Source organism: Cuculus canorus, chromosome 19 (genome assembly GCF_017976375.1).
Source record: "Cuculus canorus isolate bCucCan1 chromosome 19, bCucCan1.pri, whole genome shotgun sequence".
Lineage (NCBI taxonomy): Eukaryota > Metazoa > Chordata > Aves > Cuculiformes > Cuculidae > Cuculus > Cuculus canorus.
In genome coordinates this window covers 8,778,127-8,801,640 of record NC_071419.1, presented here as the reverse complement: position 1 = coordinate 8,801,640, position 23,514 = coordinate 8,778,127, and the positions used below count along the sequence as shown (strand labels likewise).

Below are 23,514 nucleotides of genomic sequence, written 5' to 3'. Positions count from 1 at the left end.
ATGGGGCTGTCTGCAGGGTGAATAAGGGGCAAATCGAAGCGAGCATGACTGAGGGAGGGAGCTATGCAGAGCACGTGGTGGGCTGGAGTCCTGCTCTACAATGCTCCATGGAGATCCTCCTGCCATACTCACACCTACACACCAAGGACCAAACCAAGCATTGTCCCCACTGACGATAACGGAGTTGCACCTGATTAGGCCAACCCTGTTAATTTGTTAGAACAACAAATGAGGCCAAAGCATGGTTCTGAGCATTTTGCCCAAGGCAGAGGAGCTCAGGGATAAAGTAAAAGCCAGAAATGAAAAGGTCCCAGGCCCACATGCAGCACATGAAACCATGTCAGACAACCTGGAATGCCATATGGTACCTACGAGCTGGCAGAGCCTCCACCATAACCTGGAGGTGTTTTGTTCAGCAATCAACTTTTCCCCACGATGTCTTCTGATGTTCTCCCTGTCCTTTCCAAACAAGCTTGGGGCTACCTGCTACTGTCGCACAGCTGACCCTCTTTTTCACCCGTGCCTTCGGTAAGATCATACATAACACTTGATTTGCTAGAAATACTAAGATATATTTTGCCCAAATTGGTTCCAAAGAGCGTTTCACCACGTTTCAGCACAGATGCTCTTGGCAAAGATCAGCCCCTCCATGCCTAGAAAAGCTGCCACCTCTGCAGCAAAGCACAGCATATGAAATCCTATAAAGTAATGCCGCTTAAATGTTTACTACTAAATCCAAACCTATTGAGACCAGAAGGAACTTTTAGAGAGAGCTAGAAAGTAATTAGCATGTGGCCTCATGAAACATCAACACCTTCTTCCTTGTAGATACCCCACCCAACACTGGCTCAAGCCTGGATTTTATCGCCAGGCTTAAGATGCTTTTTAGGGGAGGAAGAACAAGCAGAAGGGGGTGTTAAAGTTTCATTCCTGGAAGCCAGTGAGTGTGGACAATTGTCAATTGCATTTAAAAAGAAATAAAAAATGGAAAAATATGTTTCTATCCTTTCTCAACACAGATCAAAAAAGAATCCAAAATACAAAATTCTAAAGTGATGAAACCATAAGGCTGAGAATAAAAATCCAGAACATGTTATTTATTTACAGACAACAACGTCGGCTCATGTTTTTTTTTTTAACTCCCTCTCACGACGCTCATGATGTTTAAGTGCTTTAGTCATGATCCTTATTTGCGGGAAGAAAGATAAGGACCTCTGCATCTGACCTTCCTTAGCTCAGCAGCTGATTCCTGTATATCCTACAGATACCACAGGCATTTCTGTTCTGTCGTGCACTGCTTTTCCTGAAGCCTTTGGGCTTGTGCAGAAGCTCAATGAGATGCCATAACACAACTGGGCTGCCTGGGGTTGCAGAGAAAAAAGTCTGATAAAGGGTCCAATAAACACCTCTGCAGTGCCAAATATCTGTGCTAAGTAACCAGGTGCCTACGAGTAGCTGGCTGCATCCAAACGCGATGGCTGTGTGGCAAACCTGGGCTGTGCCAGGGAGACCCCTGCACCACGTTACTTGGGGACAGGGCAGAGACGCTGCTCCAGAGTCCAGCGTCACGCAGAGATCTGGTCTCATGCTTCCCAAAGTGGTGCAATCAGAAGACGCTCTTGCTAGCAGGGCTTGCCTTGAGTTTGGCAGATCAGTTTGGCGCTTTCGTCCAGTGGCCACAAGACTCTTGTTTAGCTGATGGCTCCAGGAGCTCGGCACAGGGCAGACCTGGTGTAATGGAGTCTCTCTTTCCTGGTAGCACGGAGACCACCACCTGTGCTCCTGGGCATGAAAACACAAACTCTGACCTGGGTGAAGTCACATTATCTTGATGTTATGTGCACGTGCTGCCTGCAGTCAGTCACGGCTTGTCTGTACCTTCTGCACAGCCTGGGTTTTCTGGGCTCACAGGTAACCTGCTGCTGCAGCAGGTCCAGCGTGCTGACACATCACAGCCCTTCTCGCTTCCTGTTCCAGCAGAAAAACAGTTCAGAGGCCTTCGTTTAGAAGCCCTCAATGGACCAACTCTTGGCAATTCCTGCTTCGCCGCTCGCTGGTGATCTCAACACAGGAAAGGGGTGCAAGGGACCTGGGGCCAGCAGGATTCGGACTGTGCCTGGACTCAGGCACGCACAGAGCACAGCAGCCAGGAATGATGCCACAAACACACGTGGCTGTGAAGGCACTCCTCACACTCTTGTGCTCCCTTGAGCAAACACTGTCCTCTCTCAGCCTTTTAGTACCTTCAGCTCCAGACACTAAGGTGAGTGGAGACAGCCTGGAGGTGGGGAGGCTGAGAGGGTGTGCGTGTTTCTTTGTCCAGATACTTACAGCAGAGCATCAGTCTGGGGAGCAGCAACAGACCTTCATCTCAGCATCTCCTGGCTGTTACAAGCCTCAATAAACTTACACAGTTTCCCTGAAAGACTATTCTTGCAAGGTGGGGAAGCCAGGGGTGCTGGAACAGAGCCTGGGTCTTTTACCCCCAGCTGCATACCATGGGGTGTACATGGTCCACGGGGCCACTGGGCACCCACTCAGCCCTGTCCCTCCACCATGGACTCATATATCTCCTGTTGATCCTCCCAGACACTTTCATTGATAGCCACAGAGCAGGAGCGGGGCTCGCCTGCCAGCAGCAGGAAAGAGCGGGGGGTGTTTAGTGTAAGTATTCCCAATTCAGAAACCATTTAATTTAAAAAGAAATGAAATCAAATAAAAAGCAGCTAGTCCACACAAGCCACAGGAATGCAGCTTAGCTTATTGGTGACTCTGTGACTTGAAATAATTAGAAAGGTAAATGAGAACAACCCCTCACCCCCGATCTCCGCAGCAAATACCAAGCAGACAATGAACAGGGAGTGGTTTTTGGAAGGAGAGGATTTCTTAGTCTGTTTGTGGGCCCTGATTTTGGGCTGATCACTTATGCTGTGCCCATGGTGCCAGACGCTGAGGTGGGATGGCACCCTGGCATGGGACCAACCACGCTGCAGCCCTACCAGAGGCGCTACTGGAAGTTTGGGCTTTGTCTAAGCTGTAGAGAGCAGTGGACATGCTTGTGCTCTCTCTCTGGGGCTGGCGCTGGCACTGTCACAAGTATTGCAGCAATCAGATGCTCCTGTTAGGGCATTTGAAGCCTGGCAGGAATGTGGGGCAGGGCTGGTGACAAACGGTTGCGCTGGGACCTCAAGCTGTGCCAGCAAAGAGCGGGCAGCTCATCGTGGAAGAGGAGTTCCTGAGCAGCTCGGTGCCTGCTTTATGCTGGGGAGAGGCACCAAGGGAGGCGACACCAACCTGATACCACCACCCAGTGAATTCCTGCTTATCTATCATACCTCTTCTTCAAAAGGACCAAAGTCTTCTGTTTTGCCTTGACAATGTTTTTTAGCTCTCTCTTTCCACGGAGAAAGGCACTACAACAAGGAAACAGTGGACAGTGCTATCTTGAAATAAACTATCTTTTAGAAAGCTCTCCTCAGACTTCTACCACCCAAGAAATATACATTTATAGCTGGGCTTCTTTTAACCATCTGTGACAACCGACCTTGCTCCCATCAGTGTGACAGGAGAAGCAATGCTGGTGCCAACGCCAGAGTGTTGAAGCTTTGCTGTTACACGAATACATGAGGCTGTCAGTAAACTGCTCTCACAGTTCACACCTTCTTTTCCAGGACAGAAAATGTTGTGAGACTAATTGTTACCCTTCAACAGATGCTTCCCAACAATACCAGATCATAGTTGTCAGGTGGAGGGAAATAACATGTACCTGCCACTACACGCCACAGGTGTCTGATGCCTTTTGGAAGCGTACAAACCAGTGCCCATCAAATAATTCTCGCAGAAGGAAGAGCAGGAGCACTCTGCAGAGTAAGAGGCTGCTTGTTCAAAGAGATCTCTAGAAAAGGGCAGACGAGACTTGATCTCTGAGACAGTAGGGAGCAAGTGGATCAGCTATGGGGCTTGGGACAGGCTTGCACAGCAGCTCTGCCCTTTAGCAACTCTGGGAAAGTCACCCAGGGTTATCCACACTGCAAGGTTGCCCTGAGTAGCAGCTGGTGCCATGCCCATCCTCAAAACCACTGAAACTCCATGTCACGAGAGACACAAAACCTAAAGCATCATCAGATGCCTTCTTACCTGGCACCTGGATTTGTCTGAGGCAGTGGCTGTGATCCACTGGAAGCTGGGTGGCACTACAGAGATGACAAGAGGGAGGAGAGGCTCATAGGAGACTGCTGAGCATGTCTACATGCAAGGTGGATATCCAGAGAGTACAAACGAGGTAGCTTGGCTACAGTTGTATCAGCCAAGCAACAGGAAAACACTACTCCATGAATTTTGGCTCTGGAATGCTGTCTCCTCAAGGCACTGGGTCAGTATACCATGCTGCTCCAGGCCTCCTGGACTTGCCCTCTGTCTTCGAGCTGAGGCCATGGAAAGCCAAAAGCTGCAGCAGACAAGGTGTGAGTGCTGGTCCCCCCAACTCCCCTGGGCACACGCAGCAGACGCTGCACGCCTGAGCGTGATTTGCTCAGCTCTCGCTCCTTCTAGCACTTCATCAATCTCTTTTTGTTTCAGATCCCTATTGAACACGATCCAAAAAAAAAAAAAAAAAGGATGAAAGGGAAAGAAATTAATTAAAAATCCTGACCATTTCTTGCTACTGCTTGGGTCCGTTGCCTCCCTGCTAGAGAGATCCCCAGCAGGACATTCACCTTCCCAGCCTCAGCTGCAATCTCTTGATTTCCCAAGCTTTTCCTCGAAACTCTGTCCATAAACCCCACCAGAGCAGCAATTCCCAGTACCACAAGGCTGTGAAAGAGGGCCTTAATACCCAGGCCACCTTCTGTTCCCTAGAGCCCTGTCCCTGAATGGTAGCTGGGTTGGAGGGCCAAGATCCCACAAGGAGCCCCTTTGCCAGCCGGACACCTTGCAAGCAGCAGTGCCAAGACTGCCTCAGGTGAAAACGTGTTTCACTGGAAATGAGGAAAAAATGCCAGCTGGTTTCAGCATGGCCCCAGTTTCACCCAGAAGGTGCAGCACTGTCACTGCACCCTCCTGGCCGCTGTGTCTCCAGGATGCCTTCATCACCCCAGGGCTGAGAACACCCAAAGCGACCCCGGCCCCCTTGCTTTTTTCTCCACCTTACAGATTTCCTCCTTTGTTGTCTCTTGCAACCATTGACAATGAGCAGATAATTATTCTCTCATCCTTTACTCTTGATAAGGTTTCTATTGCCCCAGCGTGGGGCTCACATTCAGAGTACATCCTTCCAGGAGAAGCTTTACACCACTGAGGAAGCAAGAACAAAGCAAGCTTCTCTGGACAGAGGGGCTGTAGCACTGCACAAAGCTTCTGACGGAGACAAGATGTGGATGAGAGAACAGCTCCTTGGTGTGGCCGCAGGACAGCACACCCAAAAAAAGCTGCATTGACATGAGATTACATTAACACAGCTTATGTTGCAACCCTGGGGCTTTATCTCCTAGGCACGCTCCAAGGAGCAAGAAGTCTTGGTCTTTAATTAGCTTGAAGATGCCCAGTAGACCTTTGGGGTGCCCCACAGGGATGGTCCCTGAACTCTAGGAATGGAATGATGGCAGAAAAAGCAGGATCACCTTGGAATTATCAGCTTGGCGAAGAGGGATAGAGGGTGTTTGAGGTCCGCATTTCTTGGCAGTTGTGTCCTTGTTTTCATCCTGCTGGCTGTGAGGATGAAGAATCACAGATGTGCTTATAGAGCACGAACTGGTCCGTCCCTCCACAATCTCCACTGCCTATCTCAGGGCTTGAGGCAACGTGTTCCCCCTCTCTGCACGGCAAGGACAGAGAAGGTCTCAGGTCATCCAGGGTACGAATCTTATTGTTGCTTTGGTGGAGTGAAGAACCAGAAGAAGGTGTTGCTGAGACACTACGGGCTGTTGCTTTTGTCTCCAGAGAAGAAAAAGCAGCTTGTATCAGCCTGTCAATTGCCAGAGTCCCTGTTCCGCTGGCGATGGATTGAGATGTCCTGGGCTCAGCACAGCCAAGGAGGGCTTTCCCCAGGTCTGCAGCCACGTGTCCCTCAAGTCCTGCTGCAGTCTTCACACCGCACGACAACACCCATTAATCCCTCCAGCTCTCCACATTGTCCCTGCGCTCCCAGAGCCAGGATACCCCCAGGCAGCATCCACATCCTCTCTCCTTCCTGCTCCAATAATTTCTTCTTAGGACTAGGATAAGCTATCCTCATTTCCCTCAGCCATAGACACCCTGAAGCCTCCAGCCCCAGCCCTGTGAAGGTTTACGTGTTTAGGAGTAAGCCATTACTCTGAGGTTTTGCTTGTCTTCTTCTCATGCATCTATGAGTTGGTGGCTTTCAGCCTCACGCGAAAGCATTAGTCCTGCTGCCAGGTGGGTCTCTGGAGAGACACATCACTTTAGTTCCTTCCTTGGGCTTCTGCTGAGATGGTGGTTGTCCTCTTCCATGAAGATGCAGCAGGGCTTGCAGAGGCTGCAGCTGCAGGAGACGAGAAGGCTGCTCAGAAGAAGAGAGGGAATAAATCAAACTCTTCCTCCAGTTGTGCCAGAGAGAAAGGAGAGACAAGTGAGGCCCTGGACCCCTGCAGTGAGTTCCACAATGGGAATGTTCACAGCTAACCATACCAGTCGTTCAACCTACCAAAGCTCTGCAAAGCTTGGCGATCGCTGGCCCTGGGGAGATGGGGGGAGAGGAAGGTTGTGACCTTTGGCAAATTGGGAAACGTTTGCCCCTCCCAACCTCACAGTCACTCTAAACAAGAAGCAGACACTCCACAGTTTGCTACCCCAGGAGAACCCCTTGGTAGGGTTTGTTCTCATCCTCCCGGCGGCGAGGCTTCTATCCGGGCTGCTGGCTGAAATCCATCCCAGGCTGGTAGCGACTTCAAAAGACAGTGTCATCTGAGGAGTAGTGGGTGGTCCACGTCAAGCGAGTCGATGGCTGACTATTCTTATATAAGCCGCCACAATAGAGCCTCCTACTCAACAGCCTCGGAAGAAAGGCAAAGTACTGCACCAACTGCAGGGAGCAGAGCCTGTCCTCAGCCACAAGTGTGGTCCCTTTGGTGCAGGGCAGGTTGGCATAGGGAGGTGGTTGTGCACCCCTACGAGCAGAGGCTGTCAATCTATCTATCTCCGTTGGGCTTGTCCCCAGCACTGCTGCCCAGCCCTAGCTTCACTCTCCACATGAAACAAAGCAAAACAAAGCACGACAACAATAATGGTCCACAAGGGAACAACTCGGAGGAGGGGGATGCCTCCACTTGCCATGCTCGCAGCACCCCAAGCAGGGTCCAGAATGTACCAGACTGCAAGTGAGAGGCATCTGCATCCTGCACCAAGCTGCAGAAGTGGAAAGGACAGCCAACAGTTCCCTGCAACGGCCCTCAACATCCCAAAGGCAACCAATGGGTTTCTGCAACGCCCCAATGGGTCTCTGCAATGGCCCCACAGTGGCCCAAGGGCAGCCAATGGGTCCTGGCAATGGTCCTGCAACGTCGGCACCAGGATAACATGGGGGAAAGGATGGCGGCAAGACCGAGATGCCGCGTGCCAGTAAGCCCCAGCAGAAGGACACCAGCCAGGTCGGTGGTCGCCGCTGCCCACTGGCCATTCCCCCTGCATCCCGAGGCCCCTGAATCAAGGGAACACAAGGGTGAGGGACTGGCAGTGGGTGGGAGACTCTCACAGCTCCAACAGGCAGACAGGGAGGGCGGAGGGTAGGACAAGGAGGGGGGCGGGCAAAACAAATAATAAAAACAAAATCCCAGTAAGCACGTTAGAATTCGTTTGAAGTGCAGAGGAGCTTTCAGGCAGGGTTATGTACATCTCCCAGCCCGGCGTGATTTACACATTCCTTGCAAGCAAAGGAATCTTCTCCGATTTGAAGTAAAACAGATGTTTTGGGTTTTTTCTCCCAACACCCCCTTGCCCCCTCCTTCCCTCCCCCCTCTTCAATCATTCCTTTATTGAAATCATGGCTACACAGCCAACCAGCCTGGAGTGAAAGCCCTGCTACCCACAGCAGGCCCCACCGGGACCAGAGACCCACTGCTCTGCATTTCAGGACAGCACCTTGGCATTGCCTCGGCCGTGCTTGTAAGCATCACAAGGTGCAGAGCCAGCCCTGATCTCCCACAGATGCTGCTCTGGTGGCATGGCTCTCTGCAGGTTTCTTCCTTTTTCCTTTTTGCTATGCATGGAAGGATTGCAACTCCTGGTGGCTTTTCCTCCTCTGCAACTAGAGCTAATCCACAGATTCTCCACCCCTGCTCCACCAGCCCAGGTCCAGGAGACCTTCTAACCTCTTCTAGCAGTCCAGGAGAGTTGTGTTTGATGGTGGGACTTGCTCCTGTTCCTGCACCTTAGCTTCACGCTGGCTGTGCTCTATCCTAGCAGTGTGGATTGAGAAAGGCAGCCCGGCCAATGCTCATGGACTGGCAGCAGGGCAGCAGCTTTGCCGCTCCTGCATCCCAAGTGAAACAACCCGGCAGAGGGGATGATGTTGAGGAAGTTGGAGCTGGGACTTTTAGTCTGAGCACTATGATCTCAACCAAGCTACTTTGCTCCTATTTTTTTGTCCCTTGTTTTTCACCCAGGAAAGCCATTTGGGGAAGGAAGTTCCTTTTCCCAGAGGGATTCACAGCACTGAGTGCAGCGGAGGTTTCTGAGTGCTGGCTGATGCTGCAAACTACCAGCACAGCCATGCCCTTGAGTTTATACTCAAAATTATAACTCATGGCCATTAGCAAATCCATCCAGCTCCCTCATCTTTTCTTTCTCTTTTTCTTTCTTTTAAACCCTGTTGTTATTTCTCAGTACTTCGTTGGTGGCAGGGCGGGAAGGTTTTTTGTAACACATTCATGTACCATTGGGATCACTCCCATTCCCGTCTAGTACAAGAGATTGCACAAGAGAGAGAAACAAACAGGGATGAGGAAATGCGTGTTTATGAGAGGCAGCGCTGTCATCGTGAGCAAGGGACCCCCCCGCAAGACAGCCAGCCTGGGAGCCAGTGGAGAGTTTCCATTCTCTCCTAACACTCCATTCATGACTCGTTTCATACCTCCCTGGAGGCCCCGTGACTGGCCGCGGTCCCACAGCTCGGCGCGGGACTCGCACTCCCCATGCGCCGCCTTCCGCAATGTTTGTTGTCAGGAGGAAAAGAGCGAGATGTTGTTGTCTCATAAAGATAATGAATTGAGAAAGAGCAGCGCCCTTTGCTGTTCATGTGCTCCTTGTTTTCCTCCCGCTGTAGCAAAGCAGGCTTTCCCTCCTGCAATCACCCAGCACCCCTCCTGCTGTATACCTCCACACCGCCTGCTCTTGTCGTGCACCCCACTGCCCAGTGGTGCAGGTCTCTTCGTTAACACCCTTCGTGAAGGCTTGATTTGGCCTTCCCTGCTTGGTGTCCTGCGGTCACCATGATGATCATCTTCCTGACCTGACTGGGAGCCCTCCGTATAATCCAAACCACGTTGCTGCCTGATCAGATACAGTCACCAGTAAATAACCTTGACTGCAGCAGTCTGGAAGAGTAAGGGATCCTGTATCACCACTATTAATGATTTAGGGCTGTACAGCATTCGCTGATGACACAGAGAGCATCTCATCGCTTGCTATTCCTTGCATCTTCCCCAGCACAGCTCCTGCCCCACCTCACTTCAGATGGCTCTAAGCTAAAGTCATCAGGGCGACAATTACTCCTGCACGCAAGGAGCAGCAATGGCCCATCGCTGCACTCCTTCCTGCGCTGCAGATTTCGCAGCGATGGGGTTGGGATCCCCCAGCAAACAGATGGGGTATTAATAAAAGCAAAAGCAATTGCCCATGCACACATACTACAACCCACCTGGGTCCCTCTCCCTTCTGCTCCCGCAAGCCTCCTGCCTCCTCCTCCCTTTCTCCACACACCTCACTTTTATTATCTCTGATCTTGAGCTGCCTATTACACGCTTTTTGCCAACATAAATATTTAATCCCAGCGCACTGCACAGAAAAGCCCTTGTGGAGTTAATACTTCAACTCATGTTTCCACTTGGAAAACAATTCAGCGTGTGGCTGTGCAGCAGGTACAAGCCAGGGACAGAGCTGGAAGCTGGAGGTGGCCTGCAAGAACTCGGGATGCAGGTGGGCTTCATGCCATGGGGTGGGCTGCACCAGGGCAGCTCTGCTGGAGCGGCAATCAGGCAGGTTTGGAAGTCAGCCTCTGGCCTGGACAGGCACACACTCTCCTGGGTTGAAAATTGGTTGGATGGCCGGGCCCAGAGAGTGGTGGTCAATGGAGTTAACTCCAGCTGGAGGCCAGTCACAAGGGGGGTTCCTCAGGGCTCAGTACTGGGTCCAGTCCTGTTCAATGTCTTTATCAATGACCTGGATGAAGGCATTGAGTGCACCCTTAGCAAGTTTGCAGATGACACTAAGCTGGGTGGAAGTGTGGATCTGCTGGAGGGTAGGGAGACTCTGCAAAGGGATCTGAACAGGCTGGACCGCTGAACTGAGAACAATGGCATGAGGTTCAACGAGGCCAAGTGCCGTGTCCTGCACTTGGGGCACAATAACCCTGTGCAGCTACAGACTAGGGGAAGAGTGGCTGGAGAGCTGCACAGAAGAGAGGGGGTAATGGTTGACAGCGACTGAACATGAGCCAGCAGTGTGCCCAGGTGGCCAAGAAGGCCAATGGCATCTTGGCTTGGATCAGAAACAGTGTGACCAGCAGGTCCAGGGAGGTGATTCTCCCTCTGTACTCAGCACTGGTGAGACCGCACCTTGAGTACTGTGTTCAGTTCAGGGTCCCTCACCACAAGAAGGATGTTGAGGCTCTGGAGCGTGTCCAGAGAAGAGCAACGAAGCTGGTGAGGAGGCTGGAGAACAAGTCTTACGAGGAGTGGCTGAGGGAACTGGGGTTGTTTAGCCTGGAGAAGAGGAGGCTGAGGGGAGACCTTATTGCTCTCTACAACTACCTGAAAGGAGGGTGTGGAGAGCAGGGAGCTGGGCTCTTCTCCCAAGTGACAGGGGACAGGACTAGAGGGAATGGCCTGAAGCTCCACCAGGGGAGGGTCAGGCTGGATATCAGGAAAAAATTTTTCACAGAAAGACTCATCAGGCACTGGCAGAGGCTGCCCAGGGAGGTGGTCGAGTCACCTTCCCTGGAGGTGTTTAAGGAACGAGTGGATGAAGTGTTGAGGGACATGGTTTAGGGAGTGTTAGGAATGGTTGGACTCGATGATCCAGTGGGTCCTTTCCAACCTGGTGATTCTATGATGTGACAACTGGCTGCTTGTCTGGGTTAGGCTACAGCAGGATTTAGAATCATAGAATCATTAAGGTTGGAAAAGACCTTTAAGATCAGCCAGTCCTATACCACCATGACTACTAAAATTAGGCTACTCCTAGTCCAGCATGGCTTAAACAGAGGGTGGGTGCTTATAGATGTAATGCTCTGCACAAGCCAAAGATGAAAAGAGAAGCATATTCTTTTTCTAAAATACATGGCAAAAATGAAGATAAAAAGTGTTTGTTGGGAGACAAGGCTGGTGAGAGACTCTCTGTGCTGCTGTTGTTGCAAAGAAATGATGGTGTGGGAGGTGCTGCAGGTGTCCTTTGAAAGATGAAACAGAAAATAGATGTTTAACTAGTTCTATGGCCTTGCACGTCCTATATGAGATTTATGCACATAGCTGGCCTAAGCTGGGACCGATCTTGTAGATAATGGCATCCAAACTCTGCCTCTAGAGTATGGAGGAAAAGATGAGCAGGTGAGATAAGTTTGTGACTTTTTATTTGGATCAGCATCACCTTTTGGGCTCAGTATCGCCAGCTTTTGGGACCTGGGGTCCCACGCAGAGTCTGAGCTGATTTACTTCATGGCTGTGGGTATGGCTCTGGTTTCGGATGAGACCTTTGGATGCAGTAGTATCTGAACACCTCGGCATCAGAGCAGCTTGCCACGTCCTTCCTGGGGCATTTTCATGGATACAACTGAGCTGCTTTTGGCCACTCCTTAAGCCTAGAATTAGTCTATTGAAGACCTGAATTGTTTGCAACTATCAGGTTGAGTTGCTATTTGGGCATAGGGAAGGAAAGGAGGAGGCCACAATTTCCCACCCAGACATCAAAGCGTTGGCTAGCAACACGTGAACCCACAAATCCAACCGTGAACCCACAAATCCAACCATCTTTTTGCAGAGACAGAGTCTGCCTGGGGTGTACAAGAGCTATGCAGCCACAAAACAACGTGCAGTGAAGGGACAATCACTCTAACAGAGATCTGAGCAGGAAAACATCACCAGCATCATGGCATGCACAGCACGAGCTCCAATCCTGCTGCAGACCAGCCCTGCCAGCCCAAGCTGCCACTTCTGTCTGATACCCCCTTGTTCTCCTCTGGGCTCAACAAAGCAGGTGTAAAGCTATGGGACTGCCAAGAGACCACAGCGTTGCTGCGTCTGGCTTGGGCTGGCTCACACGCAGACTCCTTGGATCCCTCTGCATCACACTTGCCTGTAATTTAAATTCCAGGATTAGCATGGGCAGAGCTTGTTTTGGGCCGTGCGCACCCCAGCAGGACTGCAAGCAGGACTCGGAGCTGCAGACGTGATGTAACACTGCCTCTTTGTGTCAAAGCTTGGATGCTGCCCCCCACAAAGCGAGCAAGCATCACTCCTGCTAAGTGTCCGAGATGGAGGTACAGCAGCAGAAGCTTCGTCTGCGCTCTGGCAACAGAGGGGAAACTCCAGCTGGCAAAGTGGCATTGCCTGCTGTCTCGTGCACTGTGTAAAATAAGTCTTTTTCATGCCAGCTTGGCTTTGCTGGGGAAAAAAACCCAAAACACTAACACACTGAGAACAAGAGAGAGAGGAGAGCTTGAGACACCAAGCCAGCCTTTTGGAGGGCATGGTGTGGCTTCCCTGATGTGACGTCTCAGGTCCCTGGGTCTCAGACTGCATGAGGAAATTAGGAAGAGGAGACCGTGTTTTCATGCAGAAGGCATTGCTTAAGCTTCTGATCAAAAAAGCAATTCTCGTAGGCGCTCTGCTGAAATGGGGCTTGTGTGAAGGGTGAGCAAGGGCATCCCTAATTCTGCTCAGCTCCAGCCCACAGAAGAGCTCCAGGCATGTCAGATTACCTCTCCCTGCCTCAGTTTCCTAGCTAGGACATGGTCACCAAGAAAAAAAAACATTTTTCCTTCTCCTGTCCCTCAAGACAAAAGAACACTCACTCAAAGCAGTGAATTCTTTGTGTCCTGGAAGAGAAGAGGGTTCAAACTCTGCTGTAAGAATCAAATCAACATGGCTCTCGCCTTTCCAGCCTTCAGGAAGGAGGTGCTTTGTACCATGGAGAATGATGAACACCACAAATGACTCCAACACAGTAGTGCAGTGCAGCTTTTGGTGGCTTAGAGGCAAATCAAAGCCAGCAATGCCTGTGTTGATATTGGTATCACATCTCGAACTCACTCTCCTGCTAGTCAGTGAGGTAAGACTTGGACAGATCTATGTTAGTGGCATTAGGTTTCTACATACTCAGAAATAACAACACTCTTCAAGTCCATAACTGGAGAGGGTTGGTGATAGGGATTTGGCGATGGGAAAAATGTGGAATTCCCAAAGTCCATTTGTCTACCAGCAGATGAAAAGGCTAAGCTCCTCTTCTCCATCCTATACCTTTTCCAGGAAGAATCTGATGCTCACACACACACCCAGCTGCAATACCCTACACAACAGCCTGTCCGTGCCTCCTCCTCCTCGCTCCCCCACTGCCAGCCTTCCTCCAGCCACCTCGAGAAGAGCAATGAGAACAGGCCTGGATGCAGCCAGTTTGGGGTTTGGATGCCAGGGGTTTTTAGAACAAAACTACCAAGAATGTTACTTCAATCTGGACATCCTGAGGAAAGAGTGAGGAGCAGCTGGCCACAGGAGACAACAAAGGCTGTTTTGACTCTCTGTGTGACACGGGGTATGGGCAGAAAGAGAATTTGGGGAGAATAACCTGGTCTCTCCAGTGAAAAGGAGGGAGATGCTCATACACTTGGCACATACTAGAGAAGAAGGTTCCACTGAAATCAGTTGAAAGGTGACTCTGCAACTGTTCCAGGTGACTAAATATTAGTAGCAGGGGCAGATCTGGAATGAGGATTAAGGCACAAAACTAACTTTTAGAAGGGTGATGGTAAATGGTCATTGTAGCAAAATGGCAGCAGCACCTGGAGGCCCTGATCCGAGTCACCCAGGCTGGGCTGTACACAGAGACAGCAGAGACCTCAAAACCTGAGCTCATAAAGGGACAAGGCAAACAGATGAAGATGAATATGAGACAAAGCAATCTGCTTACATCACTCAGGAGAACAAATGGTAAACTGGGAAGAGCCTCCAGCGCCTTGATTGGCCATGAAGAAAGCAACGATATATTTTCCATGGCTTCTATATGAGTGCTCTCCTAATGTTAGAAACTTCAAAAAGAGCCTAACCTCCCTCTGTGCATGGGACTATTAATATCAACAGAGAGACCATGCCCTTCTGCTAAGCCCTTGACTTATCAGGGCACAGCATCTTCCAAGAGGCCAATCCACCTCCACTGTAGTCATCTGCACGTAGCCCAGATGGGCCCAGACAGCTCAGTGCTGGACTTACTTCAGCAAAACCAGATCTGAGCCAGCATTTGGGCAGCCTCGTTCTGAAAGAACCCTCAACTGTTGAGGAAAGACGAGCCTGCATCTATAACACATGCCTGGGATTTAGCAAACAGTTGTTCAACCCCTGACTTGCCTTGTTTGAGATTCCGCGAGCCAGGAATGCCTGAGAAGAAACTACAGCCATACACTGCTTGATTTCAGGAAGCTGCAGAGCGTGCAGAAGAGAAGAGGTGGACTCAACAAAGCAGCACAGCTCCTGTGCACACAGGGGACTCAGCCAAGGGCTGTAACAGATGTGTTTTAACCCATGCCACTGAGCTATTTGGGATCTGTCTCCGATTGCTCCAGTGGTCATTCACGCATCTTCCTGATGGAAGACTAACAATAACAATCAGTATCACGTAAGGAGCAGTGGACTGCTGCCAGCATTAGCACGCTCTGGAGCACCAAAGGTTTCCATTCCACTTTTTATCCCAGCTATGCAAAAGGCAGAGGTCAGTCAACATCAATCAGCCTTGTTCTGGGCCAGCTCCTTTAGCGCCTTCAGCTTGCTGAACTGCAGTTGCTGTCTCTCCACGCTGCCGTGGGCTCCCCACACTCAATGCCTTTGCCTCTTCCCTTATGCTCACGCTGGCGATGGCCTCCAGACCCTCCAGGGGATCGGGCAGGTCTTGGTGGCTCTTGGCTGGGGATGGGAGCCTTGTGTTGCCATTCTGAGTTCTAACCCCTTCTATCTTTTCACAGTACCTGATCCTTATCCCCCAGGAAAAGGTTTCACCTTTTCAACAATCCTGAAACGCACTCCCCCAGAGCCTCTGGACTGGTTCAGGATCACCCTGGGGAAACCCCATCTGAGCCAGCAAAGGGAATGCAAATTTGAGGCTCCTTCTCAGCACATGAACGCACTCCAAGAAAGGCTCTGGAAGGAATCCTGATGACTTCCATATTATTTCCAGTAAATTTTGTGCTGATTCTTGGCACAAACACCGGAAATGAATAGACTAGGTCAGGAATGTAAATAAAGTGAAACATTGGGATTTAATCTAATCTATAATTATAGTATCTGCAGCACGGGGAAGAGGTTGGTGTGTTCGCACTGCAGCTCCATTGAGGAGCTGGAGGAGGTTGTCATTTCCCTTTCCAAAATTTCCCTTTTTGGCTCAGGGATACTTGGTGTCTCCTCAAGAATCTGAAATGAATGTGCTGGGCTGGCAAAGCTGCTTTCCAGCGGTCGATCAGGTACAGCTCAGTGAAGAGGCATCCCCAGGCACTCGGGGAATGATGGAGTGAGAAGCTGAGATGGATGAGCTGGGCTGAAGGCTCAGGGAGACCACGGGATGCACAGGGGAAGATCCTGTCTCTGCAGCAAAGTGATCAGTTGGGTTTCTAGAGTGCTGAGCTAAGCAACGGCCATCAGCAATGCAAGATCAGTCCTCCAGGCTGAGATTAAGCTCTGGGACAAGCCAGAGCCCTTTCTCTTTACTGGTGTTTGGTGCATGACCAGTTACTTGTCACAACATGATGCTCCAAAGCTCTCAAACCATCATCTGATTAGCACTAACCGCTGTCCTGACTGGCTGGTCCATGCAAGATGAGCACTTAACACACATGTCTACCTCTGCTTTCCTCACCTCATCCTCTTCCAGATCCACCCAGGAGGAAGTTTGACAGACTGCTCTTGTGTAGCTGACCTCAAGGGAGAATCATCCCCTCTCCTGTGTTGCATTTTGCAAGAATTAAGACTTTGGGGCTTTGAGAGCTTAAATCAAACTTGACAGTCTACAAGGACCATGCTCAGTGTCCCTGCATGCATATGCGCAAGCACACTTACACGACTGCAGCATGGATCCCCACCACGGACACTGGCAGGAGCATCCATGCATGTACACGACTCCATGGAAAACACACATCTTTGGGGACACGAACTATTTTCCCTCTGAAACCCCTCTAAGCAGGGACTGGCATCTCAATCCCAATGTACTACAGACAGTGGAAAGAAAAGGGGCTGACAGGCAACATATTTTTCTCAGACTGAAATTGCAAAGGACAAAGAAATTACTTCTCCTTTTGTTAGTTTATGTTTTGAAATTACAGAAGTCTCAAAAGCAGAAGAATCAAACTTTATTTATTTGCCTGTAGAGAAATTTTTTGGTCTTGTTTTTCATACTCAAGTCCAACTTTGATCTCAGGCTGGTAATACTCCCAACGAATGGTCAACAGCAGAGTGTAGTACGCAGAAGAAAAGGGACAGGATGTTTAACACATTTACAGAGCAGAAGAGACTTCCACGACCTCACAGTCCCCTCTCTCAGCTCATGCAATACCCTCAGACTACAGACCAAGCACAAGCCTTTGCTTTCGAAGAGCTCTGATGCTGCAGACTGTGCGTTCACCTAACAGCCTAGAGAAAAGCATCGGTCCCTGCTGAGTGGCTGTGATCAGCGTTATACCCACGCCAGAGCCTTTCAAGATAGCTTGGAATGAAACAAACAGAAGAAATTCAATCTAAGAAATGACCCCATGCCTGTATTTCTGTTGTTGTTACGTCTGCACAGGCTCGAAACAGAGTGCTAGCTTCACATTTCACCCTTCTACCTTCCTTCATGCCGTGTTACAACTGTATGTGCATCTGAAAAGAGGAATATTTCATGCATGTGCCTATGCAGCTGAGAACGCGCAGATGCTAAGTAAACACGTGCTGGTTAGGTCCCAGGCTGGAGCAAATCCGTGTGTTCCAGGTACATATGCAACCACAGCAGCGCATACAAACACGGTGGGCAGCAGGTGTGTTGGTCCATGCAGGTTTGCTGGGCATGCAGCTACAGATGTGGAGGACAAGAACGTGCTGTAGTGTGTGCGTATGCACTTCTTTTTGGATGCCCAGGAGTATGGGTGCATGCCCCACAGATGCCAACATGAATATGTGTCCATACGTGGGCACTTAAGTGTGCGCAGCCCTGGGAACAGTGTGTCAAGCTCTGCTGAGCATTATCTGTGGGATGGAGCCGTCACTCCAGGGCCTGTCTCCACAGAAGGGTGGGGTCTAAAGCTCCTCAATGCCAGGGGACCACTGCCTGCTGTCTGCCTGCAGCCATCACTCCCCACAAAAAGCTACTGTCGCTCATTCAGGGCCACCCAGAGAACAGGAGATACCCACAGCCACCTCCAGGACATGTGGCATCACCACCCTCAGCTTACCCCCTTCATGGCAACATGCCTCAGGACTGTGAGGAAGCAGCCTGGCTTTGACCAAAGAGATGACACAATCCTAGATAAAGCCTTCCACCATGCACCCAAGGCTCTTCCCCATCAGGAATTACAGGAATTAAATCACAGAGCCCCTAAAGCAACAGGTGAGTGCAATTATCCCTACCCAGCAGATGGGGAAGATGATTTGGCAGCCCAGGCTACCCAAGAGCCAGACCATCTGGCTCCCAGCTCCATGCATTCACCTCAGCAGCCTTCCCATCAAACCCAGAGGCTCTTCCATCTCCTGGTGCTCCCGGCAGCCGTAAGCCAAATGGCTGAGAGCTCACAACCGGCTGATTTTATGGGCGGGAAGTTATTAGCAAGCTCTGCGGTTGCTCCAGTCTCTCCCTGGCACCTTGTCAGAGCAGCCCAGTTCACAGAGATATTAATAATTATATTTAAGTGTTTATATATATATATATATAACAGGAAAACATTTAGAATTATTCAATGGCAAGAGGTATCACTTGGAGCCTGCTCCTGGACACAGCTCTGTTTGAGAGATGTGCAATAAAGGTTTCTCCTTCTTCGGAAGCTGTCAACATACTTAACCAGAGGGTGGTGGAAGAGGAGGCAAAGGGAAAGTATTTACTAAGATCTTCAAAAGTTCTCGCTGACAGACCATTTGCCAGCTCTTGCTTTAAATGCTTTTGTGGTCCCATAAAAAGTTTCATTACTCACTACAAAATGTGTTTTAATTATTACAGTCTCTCCAACACTAAGCCCTGGGTGTTTCTCTCTTGCTTAGTCTGTCTCTCCCCTGTCTCCGTGACCTTTTTCTCTCTTTTCTTCTTTCTCACTCCCCTGGCTTATGCTGTCCCCAAGACAGAGGATAGCATGCCTAACAAGCCAGGTTGAAAAGCCCAGAACCCCTTCCAAACGATACTGAATCCTAGAGTCACAGAATGATTTGGGTTGAAAGGGAGCTTAAAGATCAGCCAGTTCCAACCCCCTGCCATGGGCAGGGACATCTCTCACCGGACCAGGTTGCTAAAGTTCCCCCAACTTGGCCTTGAACACCTCCAGGGATGGGGCATCTACAACTTCCACGGGCAACCTGTTCCAGTGCCTCACTACTCTCATTGTGAAGAATTTCTTGCTAATATCTAGTCTAAACCTTTCCCCTTCCAATTTAAAGCCACTCCCCCCTCATCCTATGACTACATGCCCTTGTAAAAAGTCCCTCCCCAGCTTTCTTGTAGGCCCCTTTCAGGTATTCAGGCCCTGAAATTATCTCTTTGCATTGGACACGAACTACTCCACAGGATTCAAACAGAAAATCCTACCCCATGTGCTTGAAGGATATCTCAGAAGAGTCAAGTCAATGAACGAGAACATCAGCACAGACATGGCCAGCCAGCCCTGCAGAAGCGACTGGGTGGTGGGCAGAGGGATTTGGTTTCTGCCCGATCTGGTATGCACATCCTACTGATACAAGCAGCAACTTCGATAACACGTATCTCACTTTTGACATCTGGCTATTTCAGTCCACCGGGCATTTAGCAACTTGCTTCAATCTGACCATATCAGTTCAGCCACGAGAAACAACCCTATCCCACCCACCAGGCATGGACCTGGAAGCCCTGTGTACTGAAAATATCAATTATTCCACTGGAGCCTCCCACAGACTCCCAGTGCCTCCTGGCAGACACTGTTTTTGCCATTTTACTAACTGGGAAACACAAAGAGACTCATCACTTCTCCACTGTCTGGTGGAACATGTTGCTAACCAAAAAGGTTAACAATTAAATCACAGCACTGGAGACTTCCCTTACGCCCAACACCTCCCCACATGCCTCTCCTTACTTGTACAGACCATCTGGTTCCAGGCACTTGAAAATGACTGAATAGAGGTTGGTTTCAGGGACACCTCCATGGCTTCTACCCGCTGCCACACAGGATGTTGCAAGGCCGGAAAGCAAATCATCTGCAAAGCTCAAGGATTCTCCTGGACAATAAAGAGATAAGCAAGACAGAAACATCAGTGCAGGTGCAAAATTAATGCTGCCCATATCAAAACACACTGTAGGAACATCTCTTTACAGGACAGACAATCAACAAACTCTAGCTGGCTATGGCTGGTAGGCATGGCCCTAAGTCTACAAGGAGAATTATTATCATAGAATCATAGAATCACCAGGTTGGAAAGGACCAACCGGATCATTGAGTCCAACCATTCCTAACACTCCCTAAACCATGTCCATAAGCACTTCATCACTCATTCCTTGAACACCTCCAAGGAAGGCGACTCGACCACGTCCCTGGGCAGCCTGTTCCAGTGCCCAATGACTCTTTCCATGAAGAATTTTTTTCTGATATCCAGCCTGAACCTCCCCGGTGGAGCTTCAGGCCATTCCCCCTTGTCCTGTCCTCAGTCACTTGGGAGAAGAGGCCAGCTCCCTCCTCTCCACAACCTCCTTTCAGGTAGTTGTAGAGAGCAATAAGGTCTCCCCTCAGCCTCCTCTTCTCCAGGCTAAACAACCCCAGCTCTCTCAGCCGCTCCTCATAAGACTTGTTCTCCAGCCCCTTCACCAGCTTCATTGCTCTTCTCTGGACACGCTCCAGAGCCTCAACATCCTTCTTGTGGTGAGGAGCCCTGAACTGAACACAGTACTCAAGGTGCGGTCTCAACACAGGTAGGAAACACACCTGGACCATCAGCTGCAATAGGAATCCTCTGCAGAAACCAGGACCAAGTCATCATTTGGACAGGAGAACGGTGCACACAAGCAACACATGGACTCACTACAAACACCACATGCAGGACCACCAACCAAGGATGGGCTCCAGGTGCCCAGGAGAGCTGGAAGCCTGGCTAAATAGGCACCTCGCCCTAATGGCACATTTAGTTCCTAAAGGGTACATGGCCTTTTTCAAAACTCACCTGTCCCAGTTAAATGTGTTTCTGCTATTTGAGATTATATTTAGGAAAGGAGTTGTTTTTAGAGATTGGATGGAATTGCTCTCAATATATTGGGGTATTTATGTGGGGATTTTTGTTTTGGTTTGGGGTTTTTTTTTTCATTCAATGAAAATCAGTGGCTTTGCATTCTCTTTCACGTGCTCTCTGCTGGCTCCTGAAGCTCCTTCAGCTGTGCTGAAGAACACTCACCCCTTTAAAAGTATTCAAAGAAAAAAAAAGTACTAATTAAAAATGCTGAAAAACTTTTTTTTTTTTGTCTTCTGGTTTATGGAGCTTATTACACACTAAGATCATGACCCAGCTGAAACTGAAAACGCTCCATTTATTAAGATTTTTGGGCATGATTATCCACTGCCGCGCAACCTGTCTCCTTGCAACGGGCAGGCTGTCTATCAGTTAGAGCTCATTGCATTCAATTCCCATTTTGCATCCACATAAAAAAGCCCAAGGTATCAGGCAGTAAAAAAACCCACCAGAGCAGATGCCCTGGCGGTGCCCCTGCTCCCACCGATGGGAATCAGAGAAAGGGCTGCTGCAGGTGATAGAGTTATGCTGGTATAAGCAAACCTGGACCCAGATTGCTGTGCCAGGTACCGTGTGCATGTGTAAATGTCAAGACACCGCAGCAGAGGGAGGAGAATTCCCTTCTCAGCACTTTTCTTTCTTTACTTTTCTAAAAGCAAAAAGTGACTGAGGACCACTGAAATGAAGCACAAGTCTGAGTTCTTAGTTCTCGCCCTAAGAAATAACCCAGTGGATAACCAGCATGGAACGTCTCTGTGCTGCTGGACTACACAGGTAGGAGAAAAAAAATCCCCTCCTCCTCCGCCCCTACAAACCACATTTGCATCTTGTCTCAAAATACACAACTCAGTAACAAATGTCTCCCTTGGCTAAAGAAAAGAGCAGCAATACATTCCTTTCCTCCCTAAAGGAATCCAAGCTTTAATTATTCATTTTAATGCTCCCAGCATGACTTGTTCTTTACAAACTTTTCTTCAGGCAGCTCTGTCACCGGTCTCGGTAGCTTTACCCAGTCTCCAGCCCCAGGTCTGTACCAAAGTCAACTCAACGGGCAGGTTGAGAAGGCAATGGTGAAATCACTGCTTGGAAGTCAGGAGCGCTGAATGGCATTGAGCAAAACCCCTTAGCTCTGGGTTTATGGTTAAAACAAACAGAGAAAAAACCCTATTGCTCATTTCCAACTTTCATTTCTGTCTCTTTTCATATGATGCTGGGCTGGATTGGGGAACCCTCGGACACCAGAAGTCCTTGAGAGCACTGTTATGACTCACAAAGCAGATGAATCACAAACACATAACAAAGAAGCAGGACCAGACTGTGTTGCTGATCTAGCATTAAGAGCTCTAAGTCCCTTCAGACATCAAGCAACCAACTTCTTCTGACCAGGAAGAAACTTCATGGGAGACAGATGATCCCATGGGTGCCTGCCGTTGGATATCACACCTTCCTCCAAAGCACTCAGTGTTGAGTGGCAGGAAGTGAGGAGCAGCAAAGAAAATAGCTGGGCAGACAGACTATGATGAGCAACTAGGAAACACCAAGGGGAGATTTCGATCAAGGGCACAGGAAGCATCAGTCAGGACATCGTGCCAGGGAGCACAACAGATGGATGGGGTGTAAAAGAAAAACACAGGGCTGAGACAGGGAGTGAAAAGGGTGGAACCAGATTTGCAGGAGACTGAAAATAGGGTGGAAAACATCATGTGCAACCACTGAATTAAAGTGTGTATTAAAATTGCACAGGTATCTCTCCTTAAGGCACCCACTAACTTCTGAGCATTCATCTTCCATGGTCTTTCTGGGTGGCTTTGAGTGGAGATGAGCAGGCTGGCAATGAGCAATGACTGAAAACACAGTGGTGGCTGTGTCACACAATGGTCTGGTCTGGCACGGAGTCCGATCAGACCTGATTAAGTAGCAGAGTGTGTTTCTGTCCCCCTGCACAGGAGGATATGAAGCTCTCGGGGTGTGCTAATGCAGTGTCAACTTGGGTTAGGCCAAAACCCCTTGCAATAAAATCCCTACAGCAAGAGGGTGCTTTGTGTTCAAACCTGAGCCTCTGGGGGACTTTCCCCTCTAGTTGGCCCAAACAAAAACATAGAAGTTGTTATGAAAAGAGCAAAACAGATGCTAGCAAAGGTGCTGAAACCTCAACCCCAAGGCTGGAAGTCTTTCTGCACCTGTACAAGCAGCAGTGAGATCGCTGGTGGTGCCCGATGGCATGGACCATGGAGCAAAGATGGGTTGGGTAAGGGACGCCTCAGGGACAAACAGACTACTCAACGCTGTCAATCCACAGCGAATGCAGGGAGCTGCTTTTCCTTGCTCTCTCATGGGCGAAGCAGAGCACACAGCAACTTTATTTGTTCATCTCTCACAAGAGAAGTTTCTCTTTGTTCAGTCCAAGGTGCTCAGAGAGCAGCTGAAATAAATTTCCTAAGCCTCCCCTAGGACTAGAGAACAAGTTATTCCCTAGATTTAGACTGGGACATTGTCAGCGGAATGCAACTAAGGCAACAGGAGCGTTTACTGGCATTGCAAGAGGATGATGGACCACTAGTGTTGCCCTGCAAAACAGAAGTAGTGTTGGGATGCTGTAGCAATGGAGAAATACTGACCTACCTCCATGAGGCCATGGTGAGACCCCAATGTTCATCTGTGCTTA

The 23,514-nt window shown here is 49.6% G+C and overlaps 1 protein-coding gene across 2 annotated transcripts in view; it reads right to left on the bottom strand.

Moving 5' to 3' along the window:
* The window catches only part of ASTN2 (astrotactin 2), a 347,344-nt gene that overhangs the window by 12,147 nt on the left and 311,683 nt on the right, over positions 1-23,514 (bottom strand). For both annotated transcript variants that reach the window (XM_054084080.1, XM_054084081.1), the window contains one exon: positions 19,709-19,850. In XM_054084080.1, the coding sequence (XP_053940055.1) occupies positions 19,709-19,850 (142 nt within the window). The remainder of the gene's footprint in view (positions 1-19,708; positions 19,851-23,514) is intronic.